The sequence below is a fragment of the Delphinapterus leucas genome, chromosome 1, assembly GCF_059928025.1.
Source record: "Delphinapterus leucas isolate spDelLeu-1000000601 "Yukka" chromosome 1, BTC_Dleu_Yukka2, whole genome shotgun sequence".
Classification (NCBI taxonomy): Eukaryota; Metazoa; Chordata; class Mammalia; order Artiodactyla; family Monodontidae; genus Delphinapterus; species Delphinapterus leucas.
Window position 1 is genome coordinate 172,491,459 of NC_143129.1, and position 17,382 is coordinate 172,508,840.

The 17,382-nt window shown below is 49.3% G+C and overlaps 1 protein-coding gene and 1 non-coding gene across 4 annotated transcripts in view; both read left to right on the plus strand.

Annotated features, from left to right (window-relative positions):
• TCEA3 (transcription elongation factor A3) overlaps nt 1-17,382 on the plus strand; it is a 39,058-nt gene that overhangs the window by 12,253 nt on the left and 9,423 nt on the right. For all 3 annotated transcript variants that reach the window (XM_089899271.1, XM_089899268.1, XM_089899277.1), the window contains 4 exons: nt 1,626-1,688; nt 9,964-10,127; nt 10,299-10,354; nt 13,578-13,733. In XM_089899271.1, the coding sequence (XP_089755397.1) occupies nt 1,626-1,688; nt 9,964-10,127; nt 10,299-10,354; nt 13,578-13,733 (439 nt within the window). The remainder of the gene's footprint in view (nt 1-1,625; nt 1,689-9,963; nt 10,128-10,298; nt 10,355-13,577; nt 13,734-17,382) is intronic.
• TRNAG-CCC (transfer RNA glycine (anticodon CCC)) lies at nt 15,873-15,945 on the plus strand. Its single transcript has one exon. It is a non-coding gene; the product is annotated as a tRNA-Gly (tRNA).

Genomic DNA, 17,382 nt, shown 5'->3' on the forward strand with positions numbered 1-17,382 from the left:
GCCGAGGAAGCTGGGGTATTTGCCCACCTATTTCCACGTGTCTGGTTGAGGGCTGCTCCTGGGGCTAACTCCCCAGCACTTCCTGCCTACCGGTCTGCTGGCGCTGGCTGGCATGGAGAACTCCCTGGGGCAGAGGCCCAGGGGATTTTGCAGGAGGAAGCCCTTGGGCCCCAGTGGACTTGGGAGAAGGAGTGCCCAAGGAATGATGTGGGCTTAGCAGAGACAGCGTTCACCACAGTGAACAAAACCCACCAAATTCTGCTCTTTCGAAATTTACATGAGAGGTGCTCGGACAATGCATAAAATAAGTAAACAAATAGTCTGTTAGAAGGTGATACTTGTGCTGGAATTAAAAGGAGAGCTGGGGGACTTCCCTGGTGGCGCAGTGGTTGGGAATCCGCCTGCCAATGCAGGGGACACAGGTTCGAGCCCTGGTCTGGGAAGATCCCACATGCCGTGGAGCAGCTGAGCCCATGTGCCACAACTGCTGAGCCTGCACTCTGGAGCCTGCGAGCCACAACTACTAAGCCCTGCGTGCCGCAGCTACTGATGCTCGCGTGCCTAGAGCCCGTGCTCCGCAACAAGAGAAGCCACCGCAATGAGAAGCCTGCACACTCTAATGAAGTGTAGCCCCTGCTCACTGCAACTGGAGAAAGCCCACGTGCAGCAACAAAGACCCAATGCAGCCATCAATAAATAAATAAATATTTAAAAATAAATAAAAAGGAGAGCTGGGTGACATGGGGAGTTACAATTTACAAGCAGATTAAAATGATAAAACCAAAAAAAGGGGAAAATGCATTCTACCGTATAAAGACTGGCTACCTGTATTTTGGAAAATGGGGGGAAACTTTTCCCTTCTAATCCCATCACCCTGATATAACCATGGTTAGCATTTGGATGTATTTTCTTTTCATCTTTTCCCCTCCTAAGCATTACTTTTCTTGCCTGACTTAAGACACAGTATGCATCTAAATGTGTGCCCTGCTTTTTTCTTTTTCTTTTTGGCCGCACTGGTGTGGCATGCGAAACTTCCCCAACCTGGGATCAAACCCGTGCCCCGCTGCCTCGGAAGCACAGAGTCTTAACCACTAGACCACCAGCAAAGTCCTGTATCCTGCTTTTTCACTTGCCGTTTTAAACCCAGCTCTTCTAGCTCCAAGGCCCACGTGCTTCTCTCCTCCTCTTAAGGTGCCCACAGGAGAGTCTGAAGCTGATCTCCTCCAGCTCCTCATGAGAATTGACAATCCCAGGAATTCCAATCCATCGATTCCAGCTAGCCAAGTCCTGCCTGTCAGCAAGGAGGAAGGGCCTGCTGAGAATTAGTTATTAATAATTAGTAACATATGACGTAACACATGTAACATATCTGACACGTATTAGGTGCTTGGCAGATCTTGGTTTCCTTCCCTCGTATTACTTCATTTGATGGAGGGGAGGGGAGGGTCACCAGCCAGCACCTCCTGGAGCTCTCACTCCCGGGCAGCTGTGGCCCAGGTGGGCTTCGTCATCCTCTGCGCAGCAGGCCTGGCTCCAGGATGCCTTCTCTCCAGCCTCTGAGCTCTCTAGACCAGTACTCATGCTAGCCTACGAGAGTATCTCATCTCCAGTTTCTTTTCTTTCAGGAGAGACTCTGTGGACTCCAAGTCTTCGGCCACCTCCTCTCCAAAAAGACCATCGATGGAAAGGTAAAGGCAACCATGGACTTCTCCACCCCAGCAGTCCTGTTCAGCATGTTTGTCTCTCTCTGTTTTACTGGAGGAAGCCCGAGGCAGGGGAGAGGAGGAAACGTCATATCTTATGTTGCCTCTGATTTCTAAGACCACACAGTAAGACTCGGTGGGCCTCTGAATCAGAGGTGTGGCTCCTTCACTGGGGTGGCTGACCAATCACTATTGCCCCATCACTATTTGGGGAACATTCTCAAGGTCAAGTCGAACCCAATGAGAACGGGTCTTGAGAGACTGTACCTGGGCTGGGATCTCTGGGCTTGGGCAGAACTGGTTAGGGTGTCTACCCTAAATCATCAAGTCACTCATTCATCAAATATTTATTGAGGGCCCACTATGTGCCAAGAACTGTTCTAGGTGCCAAGGATATAGCAGTGAACAAAAGAAACAAAAATCCCCACAGGCATGAGGCCTATTTTTCTCATGGGGGAGACAGGTAATACATATGATAAGTAAATCACACGATGGTTCAAAAGGTGATAAATGCTATGGAAAACAATAGGGCAGAGTGAGGGGGATTGGGGAAGGATGGTCACTGCAGTGGTCAGGAGAGCCCTCGTTGAGGAGGTGAAAGAAATTAAAGGAATTAGCCTGGCAGACATCGGGGTCATGGCAAACCAAGTGCTCGGAAGTGGGAGTGTGCCTGGCAGGGTCAGGGAGCAGTGAGGTGGCCAGTGGGTCCGCAGTGAATAAGCGAGGGGGGGAGTTGGAAGATGGACTGAAACAGGAGCCACTGGAGGCTGCTGAGCGTGGAAATTCTATGACCGAATTTATCTGGATCCCTCTAGCTGCTGTGCTAGATTGTTAGGGCCAGGGGCAGAAGCAGACAGACCAGCCAGGAGACTGTTTCCATAATTCAGGCAAGATATGATGGTGGCTTGGATCAGAGTGGCAGCAGTGGATGTGGGGAGAAGTGGGGGACCCTGGGTATATTCTGAAGGGAGAGCGGTCAGGATTTTCTGACGGACTGGATGTGGGGTACGAGAGAAGAATATGTGTCAGGATGACTCCAGGACTTTTCACTTGAGCGTCTGCAAGGATGGCGTCGCCATGGATTGGTATGGGGAGGACTGTGTGTACATCAGGCTTGAGGTGGGAGATCAAGGGTTCAGGTTTGGATATGTTGGATTTAGGGGTGTATAAATCATTCAGGTGAAGAAGTTGAATAGGCAATAGCTTAAACGAGGCTGGAATTCAGGAAGAAATCCTGGGCTGGAAATATAAATTTCAGTCATTAATGTGTAGATAGCATTTGAAGCCACAAACCTGGATGAGATCACCAAGGAGAGATTGTGGATGGAGAGAGGAGTATGAACTGTCGTCCAGGAGGGAGGTCAGAGGTCAGAGCAGGAGAAGCAGGGCGAGGGGAGAGCAAGGCAGGCCAGGAAGTGGCTTAGAGGTCTATCAAGGCAAATGATTAAGGTCCAGGGGCCGTACTGGATGCTGGGATGACCAGAGGGAGTAGTAAGGGTGTTGGCTTCTAGTGGAGCATGTGTGGGAGCTGCCCAGGTATGTTAGGCCTAACGCACCAGTAAGACTGACATTGGAAAGAAAAGAAGAGGCGCAAATATTAGGTCGTTTAAGGTTTCATGAAGATAAAACAGGTCCGGGATGTTGATGGGGCTGCTGTGTTGCATCACCCCACCCTGGCAGCCGAGTGCCAGCTCCAGCCATTGAGTGGAGGCTCTCTGGAGTGGTTGGAGAGCGAATCTGAGGCTGCATCCTACGTCAGAAGAAAGGAGTTTTGTAGTCAGTTAGCAACGTCTGCCATGGGTGAGGCCTAGGAATTGAGGCTCCAGCATCATCCTGGTTCTAAAGCAGCCTCTTCCTGGCTTGCAGACAGCCACCTTCTCGCTGTGACTGCACATGACGGAGAGAGGGAGCTTTCAGTCTGTGTTCTCTCTTCTTCTTCTTTTTTTTTTTTTTTTTTTTGCGGTACGCGGGCCTCTCACTGTTGTGGCCTTTCCCGTTGCGGAGCACAGGCTCCGGACGCGCAGGCTTAGCGGCCGTGGCTCACGGGCCCAGCCGCTCCGCGGCATGTGGGATCCTCCCAGACCGGGGCACGAACCCGTGTCCCCTGCATCGGCAGACGGACTCTCAACCACTGCGCCACCAGGGAAGCCCTCTCTTCTTCTTATAAGGGCATTAATCCCATCATGGGGCCCCACCCTCGTGACCTCATCTAAACCTAATTATCTCTCAGAGGCCCCGCCTCCTTATACTATCACTCTGGCAGTTAGGGCTTCAACATATGAATTTGAGGGAGACACAAACATCTGGTCTATAATATAATGTAATAATGGGAGGGAGGAGAAGAGCACTACTGGAATTGAGTAGGCAGGGGCCAGAGATGCTAAATGTCCCGGATGTGAAGGACAGCCCTGCATAAAGAAGGACTGTCCTATCCGAAAATGAAGCACTGAGCACTAACCCATTTCTGGGTTCGATGTTATAATAAATACATTTGGCATTTGTGTAAGGATTTATACCTTCAGGCTCCTCTCCTTACTTTGCCTTGTGGCCTGGAAGTCTCTTGGCACCCTTCCCATAATGCATTCTTTCTCTGAAGGTCAGTCAAGCAGAGTATGTTTGGCCTTCCAGTAGTTGTGCCATTTCTTGCTGTTTCAGTATTGGGGGTGGGCAACCCAAAGGAAGAGAAGCAAGTCTTGTGAATTCACTTTATCCACTCCCCAGACTGTTTCCTGCACTCTCTACCTCTCTATTTTATCTTTCTCATTCATTCATTCATTCAGCAAGCATATTTGTTGAGCACCTTCTTGCAAACTCAACATCCTGCAGGGGTCAAGGGCATGTTTACACACTGGGTGACTAGTGGAGAGTATCTGCCCGTCTGAAGGGGATACCCACTACCCAACCCCAGCTGGTTGATGCTTTTATGGAAATGCAGGCCCAGAGTGCCATGCCTTCCAATTTTTTAAAGAAAGCTGGCCAATTCGATTTTCATAAGAAACACCCAATTTTATATATTGGCAACATATTCAGATTTTTCTAAGACACAGTAGGGCAAACAAAACACATCTGTAGCCCACCAGTTTCTGGCCTCTAAAGCCAGGCAAAGATATAAACTCATGATCTCTGCCTTCACACAGCTAATCACTAGTGTGGAGGCAGACACCAAAATGCTTGTTTTTCGAAGATATAACGCACACTGGGAACACAGTATCTCAACATGACTGGAGACTTCCCTGAAGTCTCAAAGGAGACTTCAGGGAAGAGAGAGTATTTGTGCTGAGAAGTGAAAGATGAATTGCCTGGTAGACAAGCCAACTGAGGGCATCCCAGGCAGAGGGAATGGCACATGCAGAGGTGTGGCAGTATGAGTGAGCATGGTGCTCGGGGAACTGTAGCTGGAGTACCAGGGGACAGACCACAAAGGCCACCACTGTGACAGAGAATAAGGTTGCGCTTTGCCAGCTGCCCTTGGGACCATTTGTCTTAATCGGTTGACTTTTGTTTTCCCCCCACCGAGCAGTTTCGGCAAGGTGGTGGTGCAGTAACCAAAATGCCCTCGAGGTGGCGCATAGGAGCAGCAAGACGGGCCTCCAGGGGCCTCTGCTCTGTCCTGGGGCAGGAGGATTTTTTAAGGAATCGGTGATGTCAGACCACAGGCTGGTGCTGGCACTGCCACATCCGGGGAGCAGAAGGAAGCTGCTGACAAATCCAGCACCCCCACTCCCGCCCCCGCCGATGATGCCCTCTCTGCAACTTGGCGCAGTTCCCAATCATGTGCATTGAAAGCAAAGTGAGCGTGGCTGCCTGATATGCCGTCCAGACACGAATCCCAGCCAGCCAGCCAGCTCCTAGCCAAGAGGAGGGACTAAGGCTGGGAGTGCCTTGCCAGGAAGGTGCGGGGGTGGGGGGGGGAAATACAGCAGGCCGCCCAGCCTAGTCCAGGTAAGGGGACTCTGGAAAACTGCGCTTTTTAGAGACACAGTGAGATGTGTTGAAAAGAATTTGGAAGACAGAGCTAGATGTGTGGTCTGACTCTGCCATTTGCAAGTTGGATAACCTTGAGAGAGTCAGTTCAACTCTCTGAGCCTCAGTCTATTGAACTGTAAGATGGGGATAACTATGACCCCACCTCTCAAGGTCACTGTGAGGATCAAATGAGATAACGAAATGCTTAGCACCATCCCTAACCCAAACGAGTGCTCAATAGATGCATAATGCTTCGTAATAATACTCACACTTAATGTGGCAATCTCTGTAAGCAGTCCGTGTCTGGAACTCCCTTAGGTGCTTTATTCTTCTAAGCAACTCTGTAATGTGGGTACTATTGTTTTCTCCATTTACATGTGAGAAGACTGAGGCACCTAGAGGTTAAGGAACTGACCCAAGGTCAAATAGCTACTAGGTGGTGCTGTCGGACACTGAACCTGGGAGTTTGACTCTGGGGCCTGGGTTCTTAATAAATATACCATCCCAGTGTGGCTGTCCCCAAAATGACAACTGCTGTTAATGTTTCTTACTATTATGCCTCCTTCCAAACAGTGTGCTACTGACTCCTGGTGGCTCCCCGTTGGTGAGTGCTAGACATTGAGGATGTGGTGATGGGCACACAGGTCAGTGAAGGGCAGCACCAGGAAGAATCTGGGGCTCCATCCCAGCTGTAGGAGATGGGTTGGCCCAGGCTGTGGGAGTTGACAGACGGTGGCTCAGAGGGAGATCCCTCTCTTAAGCCTAGAGAAGTGGGGCAGCTGGTTTTCCAAACAGGACCTGCCCCTGCCCATTTCAGCTCTGTCTAGAGCCCTGGATGTGCCTTTCATCTCTTTGTGGCCAACTCCCTCAATTCCTCATCTATTCATTCATTTGACAGAGATTTATCATGTGTCTACCTAGAGCCTTGTCACAGGTGCTGGAAGACAGTGGCGAACCAGCTGATGGGGTCCTCATACTCTGGGACCTGTAATCTGGAGATGGAGGCAGACAGTGTTTATAAACACATAAACAAGTTAATTTTAGACTTGGATAAGTGCTGTGAATGAAAGAAATCAGGTCATGTGCTAGAGAGTTACAGGGCAGGACAGTCGGCTTGGCTGAGGTGGTCAGGGAAGGCCTCCCTGAGAATGTGACATTTGAGCTGAGACCTGCCTGGTGGGAAAGCACCAGTCATCAGTTGTAGGAAAAGCTGGAGGAGGAAGAGACTTCCAGGAGGAGGGACCAGCCAGTGCAAAGGCACTGTGGTGGGAGTGATAGGTGTATTTAAGAAACAGAAAGCAGCAGTGCAGTGGGGGACTTCAGTGAACTGTGAGGGGAGTAGGGCATGAGATTAGGTCAGAAGGGGAGACAGGGGCCAGATGTAGAGGGGAGGGTAGGAGGCCATGGTGAGGAGTTTGACTTTATGCTGAAAATGATTGGAAGCTGTTAGAGGGTCAGAAGCAGGGGAGCGATGGGATCAGCAACCCTCCAGGCTGCTGTGTGGCAAATAGATTGTAAGGAGGGCAAGAGGAGACCAGCTTTGGGGCTATTGTGCCTGTGCAGGTGAGAGCCCAGGGACTGAGACCAGGGTTGGGTGCAGGGGGATTCATTTTGGTCGCAGGCAGCCCTTAGACTTTAGAGTTTATACCCTTCCCAGCCTTCCCGCACCCACACCTTTACTCCCGCTGAAATCTGACTACGGGAGAGAGCTGGTTGGATCTCAGCTTCCCTGTCCCTCCCTGTGCTCTGCTGCCAGGCAACCCACTTGTCAGACAGAGCTGGGTAGAATCCAGGGTAAATTAATCTAGAAGAGTAAAGTTCAAACTGCATAAAAAAAAATAAAAGCTAGGGAATCCCTTTGGACAAAATTTTTGGGAATTCAAAATGTAAACCTTGGGAGTTCCCTGGTGGTCCAGTGGTTAGGACTTGGTGCTTTCACTGCCCTGGGTCTGGGTTCAATCTCAGGTTGGGGAACTATGAAAAAAAAACCCATAAACCTTAAAAGGGGAGAGCCTTCCCTCCTCAGACCACCCCACTTCTGTGGCAGCACTGAGACACCTTTGAGGAACCTCAAGGCTCCAGAGAACACAGAACTCTCAGTGGTCCAAGGGTATCTATGGTGACAGAGGGGATCCAAGGTTAGGACAAATAGCACAAGTTGGGGGACGAGGAGGCAGACGGCAGAATTCACACTGATCAGTGTTCAGCAAGTTGTCAGATGGGATTCTCTTGTAACCCCAGGTGTTAAACACATGGAAGCTTGAGCTACTCAGCCAGCCTCACTCCCAGACACAATTTCTTGGGCTTGACTTTTCAGAATCCCAGCATCATCTTCACTAGTATTAAGTACGCTCATATTGCTGTACAACCATCACCGCCATCCATCTCCAGAACTTCTTCATCATCTGAAACTGAAACTCTATACTCTTTAAATAATAACTCCCCATTCTCCCCTCCCCCAGCCCCATTCTACTCTATGAATCTGACTACTCTAGGTACTTCATATTAGTGGCCGCTTACAATATTTGTCCTTTTGTATCTGGCTTACTTCACTTATCGTAATGTCTTCAAAGTTGTAGCATGTTTCAGAAATCCATTCCTTTTATAGCTGAATAATATTCCATTGTGTTATATACCACATTTTATTCGTACATTCATCTACTGATGGACACTTGGGTTGCTTCCACCTTTTGCTGGTGGCTTCTTGAGAACAGGAAGACAGGAAGCTTCTGGTCTGAGCCATCAGCACAGAGGGACCATTCACGATTGTCAGATGTTAACAAACAAAAAAAGTGTTTCTCATGACAAAAGTATCAATAGATATATTCTTTATAGAAGACTTAGAAAATATGTATAAGTGAAAGAAGAAAATGAAAATCTCCTATAATCCCATCTCAGAGAGATAATTGCTATTAACATGGTGTTATGGTCTGAATATGTGTGATCCCTCAAAATTCATATGTTAAAGCCCCAACCCCCAATCTGACTGTATTTGGAGATAGGGCCTTTATGGAGGTAATTAAGGTTAAATGAGGTCATGAGGGTGGAACCCTGATCCAATAGGATTAGCATCTTTATAAGAGACACCTTGAGAGCTCACTTGCTCTCTCTCCACCACGTGAGGGCTTAGCAAGAAAGAGGCTGTCTACAAGCCAGGAAGAGAGCTCTCACCAGAAACCAAATAAACCAACGCCTTGATCTTGGACTTCCCGGTCTCCAGAACTGTGAGAAATGAATTTCTGTTAGGTCACGCAGTCTATAGTATTTTGTTATGGCAGCCCGAGCTAAGACACATGGTTATCCTTCCAGTTCATATATATTTGTGGTCTTTTAAGCCAAAACCAAAATGGGATCATTCTTAGGCAGTGTATCATAGGAGTCAAGAGCATAGACATTGGAATCAGGTAGATCTAGGTTCAAATCTTAGCGTTGTAACTTTAGGCAGATCTCAGTAGTGTGACTCTGTTTCCTCATCGGCAAATGGGGGTGATTTACAGTATCTACTTCCAAGGACTGCTGTGAGGATCAAATTAGAAAATGCTCCTAAAGTGCCTGGCACAGTTCCTGGCACATGGTTAAAGACCATTCTCTTAAGTGGTGGCAAATGCATTATTCACTGGACTGTAGTGAGGGAACTTTTCTGGTTTGTCTGCTTTATCCCTTGTTCTTAGCACAGTACCTGGAAAATAGGTGCCTAATATTTATTGAATGAGTGAATAGATGGTTCTGTGAGAGCAGATAGAGAGAGCAGCTAGCATGGTGCCTGGTGGATGATAGAGTTATTGGCATCGTTACACTTTCTGTAAGCTCTCAGTAGAGCGCAGTGGTTGGCTAAGTGCCTGGGTACCAGAGTTCACCCTCTTGGGTTTCAATTCTGGTTCTTCTGGTTTCCAGATATGTGACCTGTCATATTATTTTAAATGCATCTCTCTAAAATGCACTTTAAAATATAACTCTAAAATGGGGCTACGTATAGTACAGACCTCATGGGGCTGTTAGGAATATTAAATGAGATGATCCTTGTCAAGTGCCTAAAACAGTACCTTCCGGACTTCCCTGGCCATCCAGTGGTTAAGACTGCACGCTTCCAATTCAGGGGACTCGGGTTCGATCCCTGGTCGGGGAAATAAGGTCCCACATGCTGTGCAGCCAAAAAAAAAAAAAAAATAGTACTTTCCTCATATGGTTTTTATGAGGATTAAAGGAGATCATCCATAAAAACATCTAGAATGGTGCTCAGTAAATGCTTTATTCACTTAATGTCAAAATGTCTATTACTGACTTTCATCCTCAGATCAAACAGTGGCAAATCGAAAGGAGAGACTCCCAGAACACCCAGCAGCCCCTCGAGCCCCACCTTTGCCCCTTCTGTCTGCGTCCTGGCACCCTGCTATCTCACGGGGGACTCTGTCCGGGACAAGTGTGTGGAGATGCTCTCTGCAGCCCTGAAGGCGGACGGTGAGAGGGCCTGGGCCAGGGACGGGGGAGGGAGGGCTTCCCAAGGTCAGGGAGAGGTGGTCTTTCTCAGCACCCTGAAAGTGGTACAGGATGTTAGAGTCCCCTGTCCAAGCAGGCCTCACTGCCAAGGTCATCTCCAGCTGATGTCTGTGTTTCCCGAATCTCTTTCAGACGATTACAAGGACTATGGGGTCAACTGTGACAAGATGGCATCAGAAATCGAAGACCATATCCTTGAGCTGTGCCAGGGCTGTGGGTGCCTGAACTGTCCAGCGGCAGGTCTCCCAAGTACAAGGGATCCAGGACAGTGAGTGGGCAGTGGAAGGACTCAGGCATAGGCCCCTGCTCTGCCCCTGAACCTGAGTTCTTAATTCTAGCTAACATCTATTAAGTTTGGCACCTGCTGGCCTTTTGATAAGCTGTTTACGAGCAGTACATCATTTCACGTTGAGAACAATCCCACAAGGTAGGTTCCCTGTGGGATTAATCCCATTTTACAGATGAGGTAACTGAGGCTAAAAGCAGCTAAGTTACATGCCCAAGCTCATACAGTCAATAGTAGTGGCAGAGTTGGGATGATTTGAGCTCAGAAAATGTGACTGTAGAACCTGAGGGCTCAGACAGGCTGTGTCTTTTTTTTAAGATTTTTTTTTTTTGATGTGGACCATTTTTTGAAGTCTTTGTTGAATTTGTTACAATATTGCTTCTGTTTTATGTTTTGGTTTTTGGCCACGGGACATGTGGGATCTTAACTCCCCAACCAGGGATCGAACCTGCATCCCCTACATTGGAAGGCGAAGTCTTAACCACTGGACCTCCAGGGAAGTCCTCAGGCTGTGTCTTGACGTGCCTGGGTTGTGACATTGTCAATGAGTCGAGACAGGGAGAGAGGACAGCATTCCTTGTGCTCAGCCCTTCCCTCTCTTCCTCCTCTGAAGATAACAGCTCCCATGTTTGACCCCCTAATATGTACCAGGCACTGTGTCCTGGGCAATTGACACTTCCTATCTCTGTTAATACTTGCAATAATCTCTGTGAGGCAGAGGCTGTTGTTCCCATTTTACAGATGAGGAAACTGAGGCTCAGGAACTACTGAGTATCAAAGCTGAACTGAAAACCTTGGTCTTTGGATTCCATGTCCTGAGTTCTTCCCTTATGCGCCATGCTTCCACTATCTGAAAGCAGCCTTGTCTAGACAGAGGAGGTGACTACCATGTGATATGGCCGATTGCACCGAAAGATTTTTTTTTTTGGTCGCACCACACAGCATTCAGGGATCTTAGTCCCCTGACCAGGTATCAAACCCGGGCCCCCTGCAGTGGTAGCGTGGAGTCCTAACCACTGGACCACTGGGGAATTCCCAAGATTTCTGTTTTGGAGGGGGAATCCCTCCACACTGTGCCCCACTGAATGAATGCATGGAATTCCTTTTACTGGAGACAAAGCTTTGCATATCAAAAAGGTATGGAGGGTGGGAACAGAATCCCCAGGGAACAGGGGTCTGAGTGTCCCATTAAGGCCCTTTTCTGGCCTTCTGGGCTCTACCTAGGGGCTCAGCTGGGGTTGGGAAGGTACAGGGGCCATCTCAGAAAACAAACTTCCTGCTTCCATCTCCTGCCTGAGAACCACCCTATCATCTTTCAACATATCTGGGAGTTTCCCTCCGCCATCATTTAGTTATTAACCAGCACTTCTTGAGCTAATCTAACACCTCTCCAAGTACATTTTCATAATTTCCAGTTAATTCAGTAACACAGAACATGAGGTATCAGAACTCTCAGGAGCTTCATCTTTGTTTTCTCCCAAACAGTTGTCCCTCCAAGCAGGTCCCTCCACCTTCAAGCCCAGTTGAGACAAAGGTGGATGATCCAGTCCATAGTTCCACTGCTGGCCTTCCCTCCTCTGAACGACCCTCTTCTGAAGGACAGGAAATCAAAGCTGCACCAACGCTTTAGCTCTTTGTTCTTAGGCGGTGGGAAGTCAGGGGAAGGATAAATTTGGGGGCTTGAAAGCTCTATGTCCTAAAAAAGATCTGACCTCTTTGGAGCAACCCAGGACTAACATGGCAGCCGTGGGGCTCACATATGCTCGTCTTGGGGGTGGGGGCCTATGATCCCTAGGTCTGCACTCCACCTCATCCCCCTCTGTGACCTCAGGAAATGGAGGCAGACTCAGGAAGAGGCTGATGAAAGGATTGCCAGCCCTGCTGTCCCCACATATCAAGCAAATCCCCACCTCCAAGAATCTCAAACACGGATTTTTAAACAAATATTTTGGCTTTCAAATGGATTAGGGCATATTCTTTCTTTTCATCGTTGTATTGTGCAAACAACAATCAAGGAAAACATAAATAATACCACCTTCCCTCCCGCCACTTTGAGAAAGCCAGCTGTGTCCATTTTCCCACATTCCCCACGTTCTCTTTCTTGTATATGGTTTTTCCCAGCAAAGGCTTCATCTTCCTGATTCTTCTTGGCTTAGGAGACCAAGAAAATGTGGCTTTGTTCCCTGAGGTCCTCCAGAGGATGGAGAAGGGGGGTGGGGAGGCCTGTCTGGGATGCAGTGTCTGGACAGATAACTCACTGTGGTCGGTGGCCAGGGGCAACTTCCTGCGGGGTGAGTGGAGAGAGCATTACGGTTAGGAGGGGGTCTGGCTTCCAGCCTTGGCTCTGCTGGGAATGTGCCCTGTGACCTTGAGCAAGGGCCTGCACCCTTTCTAAGCCTCATCTTCTTCATCTATTAATGAGCAAAGTAACTCTGACCAGCAATTCCCAAAGTGGGTTCCACGATAGGTATTCCCAGAGAAAAGGGAGGAGGGGCAGGCAGGTGGGTCTATGCTCTAATATGTTGGCAACACCAGAGTAAACAAAACTCAACGATTTCTTTATTGCAATACTGCCTGGAGCCTTAGACACGTGGCCCCTAATCTTATCTTATGTTTTCCTCTGATGGCTGGACTTAACAACTTCCAGAGGCCCTTTCAAACTAGAGGCTATCGTCATCACTATCATCTTAGCCCCTAAATGTTGAGCACTTGACATGCCCCAGACACCACGCTAGTGCCTCATGCAGCTTAGCTCACGGAATCCTCATAACGGCCTTTTATTTATAAATAAGGAAGCCGAGGCCCAAAAGAGGTCATGGGACTCACCTGAGGTCACACAAGAGGCTCAGACAAACCCAGGCTGCCCATTCCTGGGGTCCCTGACACCACAGTGCTTGAGATGACCTGCTGTCACCTTGGAGGCTATTTCCTTTCCTTGATATGCAGCCCCCAAATGCCCAAGTGAGACCCCCTACTTGGGGAGTCAGAGGCCACAAAGGTGCCTGACCACTTGTAAAAGTCCAAGGAAAGGAAGAGGTGGCCTTGCAGCTCCTCGGCCTTCAGGGACAGGCTCCCCGTCCTTCTGCGCTCCTCTGCAAGTGGCTGGCCGGCCCTTGACTATGTCACGTATCTACCAGGAGCTCAAGAGCACAGATATGAAGTACCGGAACCGCGTGCGCAGCCGCATCAGCAACCTCAAGGACCCCAGGAACCCCGGCCTGAGGCGGAACGTGCTCAGCGGGGCCATCTCCTCTGGGCTCATTGCCAAGATGACGGCAGAGGTGAGAGTAGGGGCCGGGACCTCTGTGTGGTGGGACAAGGGGCCGGGCCCCTCCAGCCTTGCCCAAGTCTGAGAGGCAGTGGCTTGTAACTCAGTGATGAACCAGGGGCTTCCCTAGCCGGACCATCTAAGACTCCCCATCCCTCAGGGCCCCTGGACCATCAGGACAGTGAACACAGCTACCATGTCTTCAGCACTGTGCTAATCGCTTCGGTGTGTTGGCCAGTTCTAGCTTCACACCAACCGAGACAGAAATGTTTATCATCTCCATCTTATGGGCGAGGATACTGAGGCTCAGAGGACTTAAGTGACCTGCCCGTGCACACAGCTAGAAAAGGTCGATGCCAGGAGCCAAGCTGTCTGGCCCCGGAGCACCCTCTCCTCCCTGCCTTGTGATCTGCCTCCCTCTTCTGCCTCGTTCAGTCCTATATCCCATTACTCAGCTCTGGGCCAAAGCCAGAATCGGAGTCCCTGACTCCATGGAGCACAGCCCAAGGTGCGGGGACAGACATGTATACAAATACATATGATACAGAGGTGGTGGCTGCCATGACAGAGCCACCACGGGAGCTTACAGGAGGGAAGGATTGACCCAGTTTGAAGGGGTCAGTAAGGGAAGGTAAAGGGAACAAGCCTGTTTGAGGAAGTATGTGCAGTGGTTAGAAGCTCGGGGCCTGGGCCGAACTGCCCGGGTTTGACTTCTGCCTGTGCCACTTAGCTGTGTGATCTTAGACCAGCCAGTTAACCCCTTTGTGTCTCAGTTTTCTCGTCCGTAAAGTGGAAGTAATAACAGCTATCCCATGAAGGATTGAATGAGTTAACACATGTGAAGTGTTTAGAAGGTTAAGGCAAGTAAAGCCCTCCCAGGAATTAGTATATGTTAGGCCCATTCACTGGCCATTTCATCACAGTGCTATCAAAGAGGAAATATTATCCCCATTTTGTGGTTGAGAAAACTGAGGCCACCCTCAGCTCATAAGTGATGATGAGGATTTGATCCCAGATCTGTTTATTTCAGAGTCTCTGTCTTGGAAAGACCTTTGTACACCCTCAGGTATGAGTGGCTCTTTGCTGCCAGAGCTAACTCAGGGGATTCCCCGCAAGCACGTGGCAATGGCACTGCTAAAGCGCTACTAAATCCAAGCGGCCCAGAGAAGGGGAGGGGAAACGCACTGACGTCCTGGAGTCTGGGTGTGCCTTGGGGTGTCTGGGAACCCTCTGAAACTATTGTCAAGAGTGTGCCTCTGTGTGTTTATGGTGTGCATGATGTGTATGTACGTGTGGTTTGTGTGATGTAGCGTGTGTGTGTGTGGTGTCTGTGGTTAGTGTATGCAGGTGCGTGCTGTGTGTGTTATGTAATATGTACGTGTACATTTTTCTGAGAAGAGGGTTTGCTGCTTTCCTCAAATACCCAAAATTTTACAAAGAGCCCTGGCTTTAGGATAAAATGGGGAACTTGGCACAGGTGGACAGGGATATCTTTTGGCTTAATCTAAAATATATGCTCTTTTTAGGCAAATAACAACATATACCCAGAGTTACAAATTGCAACTTGGCTTAACAGAGTATTATCCTTCCCTGTGAGGTGAAGCTGTGACTTGGATGGGAATCCAGCCTGCATTTCCTTCTCTCTGGCCCTCACCCTGTGGCTCTGGGGTCCCTCTGCTTCTCTTTGTGTGTGTGTCGTGGGAATGCTATCAAGAGACTGTCTTACAGGCAGTTCCAGAAACATTGGGAAACCAGGCCCTGGAGAACCAAGAGCAAGGTGTAGGCACAGGTGTGAGCCAAACCCAGCAAGTTCCCAGAAGCTGGAGGCCAGAACAGAGCTGGGTGACTGAATTAGGACAAAGACAGGCCCCAGAAGTCTCAGCAAAGGAACCGGCCAAGTCTGGCCCCATCCAAGGACTATTCACTAGAACAGGGCAAGAGAATCGGGTGATCAACACAGGCCCAAGAAGAGGCTGACCAGGCCAAAGGCAGCAAGCCAGGACTGCATCACGCCCTCCACAGGGACTGCCAATGCCAGCCGCTGAGGAGCCCCCTGCCCGCAACCCAGGCAACGGAGGCCCAGGAGCCCTCCTTCCTGGGGTCAACTTTTGCTCTAGGCAGGAAGCTTTTATAAGAAATAGAGGATCGGACTTCCCTGGTGGTCCAGTGGTTAAGACTCTGTGCTCCCAATGCAGGGGGCCCAGGTTCGATCCCTGGTCAGGGAACTAGATCCCGCGTGCTGCAACTAAAAGATCCCACATGCCGCAGCTAAGACTTGGTGCAGCCAAATAAATAAATTTCTTAAAAAAAAAAAAAAAAGAAATATAGGACCATTTTTGCTCCAGGAAGAAAAATAACAGGGACTTCCCTGGTGGTCCAGTGGTAAAGAATCCGCCTTCCAATGAAGGGGGTGCAGGTGCGATCCCTGGTCAGGGAACTAAGATTCCACATGCTGCAGAGCAGCTAAGCCCATGCGCCACAACTAGAGAGAAGCCCGTGCACCACGAGTGCATGATCCCACGTGCCGCAATGAAGATCCCGTGTACCGCAACGAAGACCCGACACAGCCAAATAAATAAATATTTTTAAAAAGATGGGGCTTCCCTGGTGGCACAGTGGTTGGGAGTCCGCCTGCCGATGCGGGGGGCACGGGTTCGTGCCCCGGTCTGGGGGGGATCCCACGTGCCGCGGAGTGGCCGGGCCCGTGAGCCGTGGGCCATGGCCGCTGAGCCTGCGCGTCCGGAGCCTGTGCTCCGCAACGGGAGAGGCCACAACAGTGAGAAGCCCGCGTACTGCAAAAAAAAAGAAAAAAAAAAGAAAAAAGAAAAATAATAGCTTGGGGTTGGGCTGCCTGCTATGCGGTGGCTCAGAGGCCAGAGGCTCCCGTCAGGCAGAGCCTGGGGCAGCTGATGCCTGTGTGAGTGAGTAGACGTCCCTCTCTGCCGCCTGTGTCTCCCCAACTCCCTTTTTATGTCTCTTTCCTGGTCCACCTGATTCCCTCATTCTTCCTCCTCTCTTTTTCTCTCAAACCCAGATGATTCAAAGAATGGGGCAGATTCTGAGATACCCATTAGAGCTGTTGAGTGGACATACTGGCAGCCCACAAGGAGAGGGGTTTTGTTCCCAGCGTCAAAGCCAGTGCCTGGTGTGTCAATAAGTACTCAACAAATATTTAGCAAATTCACATTGTACATGACGTGAAGATCCAGTGTCATCTCTACACTTATTTTCCTCATTTTCGACCTTATTTTCTATATTACTGTACTGACCCCGTGTGTCTTTGATGCTGCCTCCTAAATGAGGCAGGAAGAATTAGGTAAATGGATTGGTAAGTGGATAGAGTTCTCCTGATCTCTATTTCTTTTCTTTTCTTTTTTTTTTTTAATTGAAGCGTAGTTGATTTCCTGTTTATTTCTCAGCTGGCACAGTCTGACCCACAGCCACGTCTCCCACACTGCTCACCTTGACCCACACTGAGTACCCTCCCCCAAACATGTTATTCTTGTCCTCTGATCTCTGGCACCTATCATTCTCTTGTGCCATCCCCCTCAGGAAGTCCTGCTTATCTTTCAAGACTGGTGAAGGTGTCAGCTTCTTTAATGAGCCTACCTGCCCCCATATGGGCTTTCCCTACACTTTGTATACCTTTGCTTTAGTACCTC